At 34.5% G+C, this 12085-nt stretch overlaps 1 protein-coding gene across 2 annotated transcripts in view; it reads right to left on the bottom strand.

Moving 5' to 3' along the window:
• LOC125062465 overlaps positions 1 to 8743 on the bottom strand; it is a 79084-nt gene extending 70341 nt beyond the window's left edge. Inside the window, exon 1 of one of the 2 annotated variants that reach the window (XM_047668429.1) lies at positions 8202 to 8743. In XM_047668429.1, the coding sequence (XP_047524385.1) occupies positions 8202 to 8676 (475 nt within the window). In that variant the 5' untranslated portion in view covers positions 8677 to 8743. The remainder of the gene's footprint in view (positions 1 to 8201) is intronic. The other variant, XM_047668430.1, reaches the window with a different exon arrangement.
• Between the last annotated feature and the right edge of the window lie 3342 nt (positions 8744 to 12085).

Genomic DNA, 12085 nt, shown 5'->3' with positions numbered 1-12085 from the left:
ATGGGTAACGCTATCGCGCCATGATAAACGGCTTTTTGATGTATGTAAAGTCTAAATGTTTTGTGGATAAAGCAGCTACTATTGAGGCATTGGAAGCCAACATGACTGAAGTTATTAGCGGGATACCGACCGAAGTCCTCGAACGAGTCATTCAAAATCGGTGTTTACGGACGAATTAAAGCGCAGTTGAGACAAACATTTGACAGGAATAACATTTAAAAAATAAATGTAGTGCATGGTTCCACCCAAAAAAAAAATTGCCTTATCAATTTAAATTTTCGTTGTTTTATTTCAATTTAAAATCCTATACCTCTTAATTGATCACCCATTATTTGGAGGCCTTCACTCCATCGGAAGTCGTCTACTAGTGTTAAACATAGTGACATGGAATTAATCCTTACTATGTAGTATTCCAATACATGCTTATTTTTTATTTGTTTTATGTGATAATTTCTGATCCTTAATTATTTCCAAATATCGAACCCCAACGTAACAATTTTGCCGACAAGCACTCGCATCATATTTGTTATAGATATTTTTAATAAACAATACCAAATGATATGAAATGTTTATCAACTTACATTGTATCTAACATATCAGAATCGACATTATCTTCGCCATACACTAATTACTTAGTTGAATTGGTTCACACCTTGAATAATAGCAATACAAATACCGATATTGTATTATTACCAATTCGATGATCCATAAGTATTTTTCAGTGCCTATACACTTGGCCACTCTAGTGATTTATACAAGTTTCAAAGTACCATATGAGTAGAGCATAATTTTCTTAACGTAATGGGCTTGCCTCGATCTGTAGCATTGTTTCTGTACGTCGGAAATGTGCCTCAATAATGCACTCCTTTGATACAGACTTTATCTCCTTTGGCAGTTGTAGCAATACTATTCTTAGAAGTGGGGCAGATAGCGTTGTCGGCAATTTAAAATACATGGATATATTGCTGCACTTATTTTTATTATTGTTTTTGCACCTATCTATATAAATATTATAAAGAGGAAACCTTTGTATTTTTATATGTATGTTTGAAATGTTTTCACACAAAATCTACTGGACCGTTTTAAAAGAAACATGAAATTATTTTGCTGCCACAAAACAAAACTACGTAAAATATTGTGTATAGGGAAGTTTTAAGACACTGAAGTTCTAGAAATAACTCTCTTCTCTAATATTATAGAAGAAAGTTTTTTTTTTTTTATCAGTTTATAATAATCAAGCTAAAATTTCCTGGACGGATAAAAAAAACTATTTCATTACCTACTTCAAATCAAGAATTTTTCAATACCTGTAGAGTATTTTTAAATTTACTTATGTCGGACCGTCTACGTAAATGATGTTACGAATTTAAAAATGTATTAGATATATTATATTCGTTGTAAAGTTAAATATGTACATTGATTAGATTATGAATGTATGTGTCTAAAAATTTGAAGAAAGTAAAATCATTGGCTCTACAACTTCTTTAGGTCTTGGCCTCAGATTTCGGAATCTGTTTATGATCATTTTTAAATTTAATAGGCAAGTAGGTGATCAGCCTCCAGTGCCTGACACACGCCGTCGACTTTCTGGGTCTAAGACAGGTCGGTTTCTTCACGATGTTTTCCTTCACCGTTCGAGCAAATGTTAAATGCGCACATAGAAAGAATGTCCATTGGTGCACAGCCGGGCATCGAACCTACGACCTCAGGTATGAGAGTCGCACGCTGAAGCCACTAGGCCAACACTGCTCTAAGAAAAACTAAGTAAAATAAAACTTTTGTGTTAACAAAAATATATCCGACTTAGTAGAATAACATTAAAAAACTGTAAAAATGACTACTACTACGGTACCGCTTTGTATGCATTCGAAGCTGTTTGTAAGTAGATATTCGTAGCACTGAGGCTTAACTTCCAGATCGCTTGGTACATAAATTCAAGATTGAACACAATATGCTTGCCAGTATGAAAAATAAAATGTTTGAGAGAAATATAAAACGTAGCTTTAAAAAGAATTATGGTGTATACATATGATTATTTGCAAACCTGATATGGCTGGTTTTGCGGTTATTTTACTGGCTGGTTGGCTATGGTTGGCTATGGCTTATGGCTGGTTTTGCGGGGAGTTTTAAGGGTAAAAAACGGTTTATCTCGATTTCCGGCAAAACTAAAAGTCCTATCGAAGAAAATTAAATGGCAAAGTTGTAGGTAATAAATAGATCTAAAACTTTTGTATTCTCACATTTTTCACATAACCTCAAAATTTATGTGAAAAATTCAAAAAACCAACTTTTTGGTTTTTTATTTCTATCTTTTACAAAAATTTATTTTTTTAAACGAAATTTGGTGTAAACTTACCTTATTATGTCCCAAATATACTGTAATTGATGAAAGGGGATGACGGGTCTGGGCGTTACTGCATACGATTTTTTGCATTTTCTGAGAAGATTTACTATGGTAATATATATATATTTTTTTACCATAGAAAAGTAGAGATTTCAACGAACTGAAAGCACACCAACTTTTTGAACAAAGCTGAAATTTTGACGTCAGAATTTTCGATTGAAAATTAGGGTGTTTTTTCGATATTAATTCAAAATAAGGTGAAATAATAAATATTTTTAATCAAATAAATTACAGTATATTTGGGACATAATAAGGTAAGTTTTCATCAAATTTCGTTTAAAAAAATAAATTTTTGTAAAAGATAGAAATAAAAAACCAAAAAGTTGGTTTTTTGAATTTTTCACATAAATTTTGAGGTTATGTGAAAAATGTGTGAATACAAAAGTTTTAGATCTATTTATTACCTACAACTTTGCCATTTAATTTTCTTCGATAGGACTTTTAGTTTTGCCGGAAATCGAGATAAACCGTTTTTTACCCTTAAAACTCCCCCCCTACCCCTTCCCGACCTCAGATCGACCGTAATTTATTTTTCCTTTCATTTTGATCATATTCCCCTGCTTTTCTAATGGGTTTCATCCTACTGTAATTTTTTTTGGTTTCAAAAATTATCGGCACTGGTCTATCAGTCACAAGACGACGAAGTAGCCTGCTTGTAAATAATATCTTCGCCTAAATAATCCTAATACTATCCTGGAGTTTAATTTCATCGGAAACTGGTTTTGGTGGAAATAAAATATAACATAGTGTATGATAATAAATACGTTTAGGGGCGATTGCTTACGTGTTTATGGTCCGTCATAGAGAATAAAGCAACGCCATTTTGCCTAGAGAAGCGTTTTGGCGGGTTTATTAAAATAATGTTTAATTTGAATTTTTAAAGCCAGTACTTAGGGTATATTGTCGCTAATAAATACTCTGCAATGGTTTTAAAAATCTTTTCATATTGCTGTGTATTGTGTATAAAAGTACGTCGCACTAATTCAATTAGATTCTAAAATCTCAGAAGTAAAGATTCTTGGGACATCCAAAGTGGCATGTAGCAACATCCAACTGACATATTTGACGTCTGACGTTTACAACAGTTTCATATTTGATATGTAAAAGAATGATTATGGAGATTCTTGCCTCGCAGATATTTGTCTTTTGGTAGAACCTTTTTTTTTTACTTTTGAATAGTAACTTAGAAATCTGACAATTCAAAAGTGATAAATTGAAGGGGCTGGTATTGTACCAGCCCCTTATTTCTGAGATTTTAGAATCTAATTGAATTAGTGCGACGTAATTTTATGAACGTTATAATATATATATTTTTTTATTTGTTATATGTATGTTTTTGTATAAGTTAATAAAGTTTAAATAAATACTACATTTTTATGTTTCCGTAAAATTAAAATAAATTCACAAGTTATATTTTCGTATGAAATGAAAATAATTAATAAAACGTTAACGTTAACGTCCTTACCTTATTATAAATTTATAGTATTGTCTAGTTGTAACTTGTTTTAATTTAGGACCTTACATTGTAAACATTTACTTAAAATCTCATTAATTTTATATTGCTACGAAATGTCAATATGGTTGTGAAATACAGTTCACGTAATTTATTTCAGGCGACATTTTAAATTTGTGGCATCACAATATTCGTTTGTTTAGGTATTATGAGAGTTAAATTTGCCGCGTAGCTTCCGAAATCCGTTGACTAGCTCGAACTAGATCGGGGATTAGTGCTTGTTAGTCTGCAATTACGAATTTTACCCACACTTAGAGTGTCAGTAATTTCGCATTCGGGTATAATATTTTATTACAGCCTTATAACAATGCTGTTAAACTGAAAGATTATTTTGAAAATATCACTTGTTGACCATGTTATGATAATATAGATTGAAATACGTAATAATCGAGTATGTAACTTATGATTTCTGAGATTTTTTTAAATCTAATTGAATTACTGCGACGTAATTTTATGAATGGCTTTAATTCGTCAATATTTAAAATTTTACATCCTGGTTTTATCATGCATTCTTTAGACTGAGTTTGGAACTCAAACAATAAATTTTAAAGGTTTTGAACAAGAAAAAACAGATACGCATCGGCATGCTAAGAATGTAGACAATAAGTAGACTGATCTTCAAATTAATGAATATATTTTTTTTCGAACCACTCCGAAAGGGATTGGTCTGCAACGATTCGAAATGCTATTCGTTGAAAACGGTCAAGTGGAAGGAGCTGGTACTGGGCAGCTTCGGCTCAGAGGTGAGAACAGTACTTCATGTGGGTCCGAATATACGCTTTATAATATACGAAGTATCGTCTTGCCTGTCCGAGAACACCAAGCTTCTTGGAGGCTTGTTATATGTACTAAACCTTTCCCTCCAAATGACCACGAAACTGAGTCATTCGATATGGCAACGCAGGCTGAGGCTTTAAGAAGAGCATTTCAGAAAAGAGGAGTGGGTGTTTTTTAGCGGAAAACGCCCAGACACAAGTTTGTTGCGGTACTAATCGACAGTTGTCAGTTGCCCGAGAAATACCTGCGTGGAACTTAAAGAGTATCCCCAGTGCTGTCGTCCGCGTAATATACAAGACCTTTTATAAGCTTTCTATTTTAAATGCAATGCTTAACATTGTAAATGTCAATTCTATCATATTTACAGAATCCATTGTTATAAACGTCAATACATATACAATTTATTATAAATCGCGCTCTGCATTGAAATATTCATGAATAACTTGCTACGAGAGTTCGGCAATTTTAAATTCTCATATTATGTTGAATAAAAATGTAGGGCATTTTTTGTTCATTTACACGCACTTGAATCTTTTTACTTTTTTTAAAGTATCAAAAAGATTCAAGTGCTTACTATAAAAATACTTAGGTATTAGATACTTAGGTAATCTGTGTTAATTGTATAATTGCTTATTTTGTCTCCTAACATTGGGTGGCTGTTTATCACATAATGTACCATTCATTATGTGATAAACATAAAATGTTACGGATATTTTTTTGCGAGTCACAAGGCTAGCGACAAATGGCCGTATGGAAACGCATCATTTTCAAACTCTAGTGTTTTATATTACTTTAATTCGAATGTATACATATAACTGGGATATAGCCTGAATATCGAACAGAGGAGAACAACAGTTAACGCAAGTGAGATCCTAAGATATTTCAAATGTGTGGTTTAAAGGGCTGTCCTAATGTGCTGAATATATACTGATAATTAATTTTTGGTTTAATTTGAAATAAAAGATTGCAGAAAGATTTTAAATTTATAATATCAGGGTGGCCCTGTATTATACTTGGTATTAAGTGATTTAATCTTAGTTTACGTTTTCTCTCCTAATAAAGTTTAGTAATTTTTTTTTCTCTTTATAATCCGGTCAAATTAGACTAAAAAATAGGGGTAAGGTTACAATAATTCGCACTTGGCTGAATATTGGTAGGATTGCTCAATACACTATTATAAAGGAAATGTGAAAAGTCCTCATCGATCCGGCACGTGCAAAAAAATTTACTCCGGGTCAAAGATCACAAAAATGGGTTTTTCGCGATTTTCAGCAAAATTGTAAGTTTTATCATAAAATTAGTTTAGATAAAAATTGTAGATCAGATAATTATCTATAAAAAATGTCACAATACTTTTTTCCTAAGAGCCACCGTTTTTGAGATGATTGAGTGTATTGAGCAATTCTACCAATATTCAGCCAAGTGCGAATTATTGTAACCTTGGATGTCTAAATTGACCGGACTATTATAATAGGCGCTGGAGATACGAGTATACTTAGATATTAAGGAGGCGACTCAGTGTTACTTTATTTCCTTTTTCTATGGCAGAAGTAAATAAGATTCTTCTTTTAATTTCGGTAAAAGTAAAAGGCTTTTATTAAGTGTAATTTAGTCAAATAACATTTTCAATTTCGTTGGTCGGCGAACCGTATAGACAATTTGTAGAAGATAGTATGACCAAGGCAAATATTATTCTTATAGTGTCATCTCCTTTCGAAGGTTGGCCATCATAATGGCTTGGTAATTATGAATGCTGCTCTTCTGACTTGTTGCTTTGGCCAAACCATTACCTGAGATTCTTCAACCAAGACGTGCGTCTCTGGCCAGGTCGCCAGGTCTCCTTCTACCTTCCAGTTTTACTTGAAGGAGCTCGTATTGTTTGGTGTTACGTAAGACGTGTCCAAAATATTTAAGCCTCCTTTTCTTAACCGTCATAAGCAGTTCTTTGTTATTCTTAATTGCGTCCTGCACGGCACTATTTCGTATGTGTTCTATAGGCATATGAAATATCTTGCATACTTTTGAATAAACCTATTTATGAATATTTCTTTGTATTGGCTAAGTATAAGATGAGCATAACTATTAATAACTTCGACCACTATTATATATAATTTATTATTATTATTAATTATACATGAATTTTTTATTTTTGTTATATGTATGTTTTTGTATAAGTTAATAAAGTGTAAATAAATAAATAAAAATAAATACTAAAGTATACTACATTTTTGTGTTTCCGTAATATTAAAATAAATTCATAAGTTATAATTTCGTATGAAATGAAAATAATTAATAAAACGTTAACGTCCTCTTATTATAAATTTGTAATATTGTCTAGTTGTCATTTGTGTTAATTTAGTACCTTACTTTGTAAACATTTACTTAAAATCTCATTAATTTTATATTGCTACGAAATGTCAATATGTAAATCACAGGTTGTGAAATACAGTTCACGTAGTTTATTTTAGGCGCAATCATTTTATAGATGTATTTTATATTTATAAAATTAATATTGTTTGTTAATTATTCGAGATTTTTTTCTTTAGAACGGTTCGTTTTAGTATACATTTATTGTTATATGGAAAGACTGCTAGCTTCGTTTGTTAAAGTATTATGTGAGTTAAATTTGCCGCGTAGCTTCCAAAATACGTTGACGAGCTCGAACTACATCAGGGCTTAATGCTTGTTAGTCTGCAATTACGGTTTAATTTTACCCACACTGAGTGTCAGTAATTTCTCACGTGGCTATAAAATTTTAATACAGCCTCATAACAATACTGTTAAACTGAAAGATTATTTTAAAAATATCACTTGTGGACCATGTTTTGATAATATAGATTGTAATACGTAAGAATCGTGGTATGTAACTTATGAGTTTTATTTAAATAGAATATTATATTTCTTAATTAAGGATATATAAACGAGGACCTTATAACTTTAAAAGCGTATGGTTTTATTTAATGATATTAATAATAAACTCAGGATTACTTCAGTATAATTTAAAGTTTATAAAGATATATGTATTGTAGGTGTGGTAATGAATTAGGTCTGTAGAGTGACGGAGGTCAATTGCTTTGTCTGGCCTTGAAAAAAAAGAAATGCGAATGTCACATCATTACCATAACGATAAGGTTTTGCACTTTATTTTTATTATACTAATCGCTTGGCTCGTATACAGTAAAAAACGCTAGCCTATTTAAAAGACTAAAAATGTTCGCAAAGCATTACGTCATGCATACAGTCGCGAAAGCATTGTATAAGATATGTTTCTAACGAGTAGATATATTAAATGTACTTGAACTTGAATAACTAAAACAATACGTATGAAATTAAAACATCTCCGTAATGATATAAATATTTGTTAGGCTGCCTTCGTTAATACATTATTATATGTAAAGGCATCGAAGACAGCTACTTGATGTTGACATGAGGATGTGATACTTGAGAAGCATGTTACGGGTGAGCAATTACGTCCTTGTCAGGCATATTAAGAGGAAGGTGACTCACCCAGAGGCTGGTGGATCGTATGTGCATCGCAGTCAGCGCAAACTGACGATCGCATCATCCTCTCCCTCTGCAGCCGTCGCAGGAGCTGAAGGTGCTGCGGGGTGAAAACCGTCCCCGATCTCTCTCCGACCAAAACAACATCACCCGCTTCCCACCAAGCCTGCTCGCGCAAAGTCCCATCCCGGTTAAATAGCCCCATATCTTTGTACCCTTCTGGTGGACTGAGGGCACCAGGCTCAGGCTCCTGATAGCGCTCGCACGCCCCGCACCCTGAGCATTCATCGCCTTCACCCTCATCAGAATATCCACATTCATCACGGACAACAATAATGTAATCCGCCTCAAAAAATTCATTAGCAGTCTCATCGAAGACAACTCTATGCTTTTTTGATTTAGTCCCCTTTTTAAGTGATGATTTTAAATTTTCGTGATCCTTGTTGTGCCGCGTGTCACGAGCGGCGCGTTCGCCGCGCATCGTCGCGTGTGTTTACGACGCGAGAGGTCGGCGGAATGCCGGAGAGCCGAGAGCCAAGTCTAAGAGCGACAGCGATTGTTGTGCCGAATGTTAACGACGACTGCAGCGCTCCGCCCGCCTATCGATCTAGCGTTTTCTCAACGCAACACTGACTTGAAACCACACCCGATACACCATGAGTCCATGCTGTAAACCGAGCCACGACGAACCACATTGTCAAGTTGTTTCAGTAGCTTGACGTTTGAGTCACATAAACAAATTCAAGTTTCTGTCAAAAAGTCTCTGTAATAGTTGTTTTGGGAATTAATACAGATTAATTCCTGTAATGTACAGACAATTCGCCGAAAAGCTATATATATCGTATAAAATCTTTCTGAAACAAAACTTGGTCGACGAGAGTGGCAAAAAGTTAATTGACTAACTTTCTACTGAAGTTAGTCACTATTCATTTAAAAAAAAGTCTGCAATGTGTGAAAAATAATAATATTATGTTTTAGGATAAATAAATGAAAGTGTGATTGGAATATGTGCACAGCAGGAATATTACGATGAAAATTGGTTAAGCTCTTAGAAGGAAACTTACATTTTCCTCTTCTACCAACCTATTTACCACCATTTGATTAAGGTAACGAAACTCATATATATAAAAATTGTAATACCTTAACTAGTAACTACAATAATATATAATATTATAATCATTGTGTTCCAGAAATCTATAACAAAATCCTTTTTTGAAGTGACGGAAGACGAGAAAGGATTAATTAACTTGCCAGTGTAAGGAGCCATAACGACTCATTGGATTTTTATGCAGTTTACACATTGATTACCAGCCCCAATTGCACATATCGAATACCTCAAAGTAAGGAAAAACAAATATCAAAGCGAAGTTTATTACCGTATGGTTATGGTTAACAAATTACTAGTTATATTGAATTGAATAAAAAAGATAGATTGTCTCGCGGTAGTCTAAATAATTATTAAATTTAGATCAATATACATTGCTATAATTTCTTGTAATTTCTAATTCTAAAATCTATATTTAAAGAGTTTGTCGAAGATGCGATCTATCTTTGTTAATATTTGTAATGTTATAAATCTTTGATGTATTCGATACTCAGCGTTATATTTACAATATATGCCAATTATTATTTGCCATAAATAAAACACTTTTAGAATCAGTTTGAGAGTGTTATTGTGTTCTCGTATTTGTGTTATATGATACACTACGGTTAAATGTTTTAATGGATTTGGCTAAAAGTTGAAATGCAATTCGAGGAAAACTAAATCTCTGACAACCAGTATGTTAGTGCAAATGGGGATTGAGTAGAACTCAAAATTTATTACCAACCAAGTGAGCTCAGCCATGCCAGACTTTGACGGTGTTCATGTGGTAGAAACAGCTGTCGATGACAGAGTTGATTACGTATTTCCATTGCTTCCAAAGATCGTAAATATGATTCAGTGGCGCCTAACCAAATATGTGAGCAATATCACACACACGATCGGATTCGGGATTGACAAAGATTAAGAAGCTGTCCAGGCGTGAAGTAATTCCACACTTTGAGAAGGATTTCCTCACCTCACCAAAAAACTACAGCCAGTCCGAATTGTTAATAGCTGCTAATGAAAAAGCAATCTTGCGTTTTGGATGCTTTAGACCGCACCACAATTGTGGCTCTTCAGTTTCTTATTTCTTGAAGGGTTTTTCTGTGCGAGTTCCCGCCAGCAGCTGGGTTTCAGTTGCAGCAAGTCCTCTGTCGATCCAGCGTTACCAGAGCTTTACCGGCCACTTGGCTGGTTCAGGTATGCTTTCTTCATTGTCACTGATTACTCCTACTAGCCCGAAGAAGAGATACTACTGTAGACATTAGTACATTAGAAATGTAGCATTTGCTCAAGCAACTAAAGCAGAAATTAGGGTCAATTCGATAACCTGAATATGATCTATGAACCTGAATAGACCCTAATTTCTTCCTCCTAAACCAGCCAAGTGGCCGATAAGCCGGCCCAGGTACCGCTGAAACGACAGAGGACTTGCTGCAACTGAAATCCAGCTGCTGGCGAGAAGTGGAACAGGACAGGAAGCCGTGGAAAATTCCAGTTTTGGAGGTTAAGGCACTCTTTCGTCGCAAAGCCAGAAGAATGAGTGTGCCATAACTGTAATGACGTTGTAAAAGCACTTGATGACTTAGGACAGAAAACTATAGCTACAACTTTTGTTGTTGCAGGCAAAATGTACACTTAAGCCATCATATAGTGCCATACCTCACGGAGACGCCATGGCGACGTGGCCAGCGACGTTACCATGACTACATCTGGCGTCCCTGCGTCGCCAGACTGAGTCGCCAAATCACGTCGCCAATGCATTCTGTTTCGACTCAAAAATTTAAATCAATAAAATAATAATTATTATTTTATTTTATCCTTTTAAATCAAATTTTAAACTCATTTTTTATGTAAAATATAGATAATTAGGAGAGCAGGAGCCTTACTAACAATTTCTTTCAGGATAACTAAGTAAAAAACGTCATTAAGATACTATGAAAAAGCAAAAAAAATGCTACGGTGTGCTAATTCGGCAACTGGTTGGCGACTGAGTGAGTGACGGAGCATACAAACACGTGCAAACAACTGGCGACGTCGCCAGGTATGCAGCGTCGCCAGTCACCGCCTGCGGAGCGGTCGAATCTGGCTTCGCTGGCTACTTGGCGACGTCGCCAGTCGGTCGCCAGGTGAGTTAGCCGGCATACATCTAAATAAGAACAGTTGGCGGCGTGAAGTCGCCATGGCGTCCTGGTATAGCACTATATAAAGTAAGACGAAAAGGTTTTGATTAAAATATATATATTTAAGTTATAACTGTAAATTATAAATAGTTTTAACTCGTTAAGATCAGCTCACAACTTTTTAAAATTATAAATTAGAATCTGCTTTATTAAAGTCAGCTTATACTTGTATTTTAGTCGCATATTATTTATAATAAACAAATCTATACATTTCGTTTCAGATCCATTTTCTTATTCATATAATGGACGTACGATAAGAGAAAAGAAAGGTTATGGAAAGGTCAAAGCTCATGAACAATTAGTAGGTATACAAGCTATAAATTATTTTTCTTTTTAGTACCGTCACGTGCCCGTCAATAAGAGAGGTGGGCGTACCATTAGTGCCCTGCCACTCAGCCTGGCGTCTCTGCTTCGCCAGACTGAGTCGCCAAATCGCGTCGCCAATGCATTCAATTCTGTCTCGACCAGGATAAGGATAAGGCTTGTAGTTTATTGTTTATCAGAATGAAATGTAAAATGACTGCTTCACGACTGATTTGAGCGCGACCGCCGCTGCGAAAACCGCTGTGCGAGTTTGAAAAGTGAGTTACAGATTCGCAAGGCAGGATAAAGGTGTTCTTGCA

The sequence above is a fragment of the Pieris napi genome, chromosome Z, assembly GCF_905475465.1.
Source record: "Pieris napi chromosome Z, ilPieNapi1.2, whole genome shotgun sequence".
Classification (NCBI taxonomy): Eukaryota; Metazoa; Arthropoda; class Insecta; order Lepidoptera; family Pieridae; genus Pieris; species Pieris napi.
This window is presented reverse-complemented; position numbering and strand designations above follow the sequence as displayed.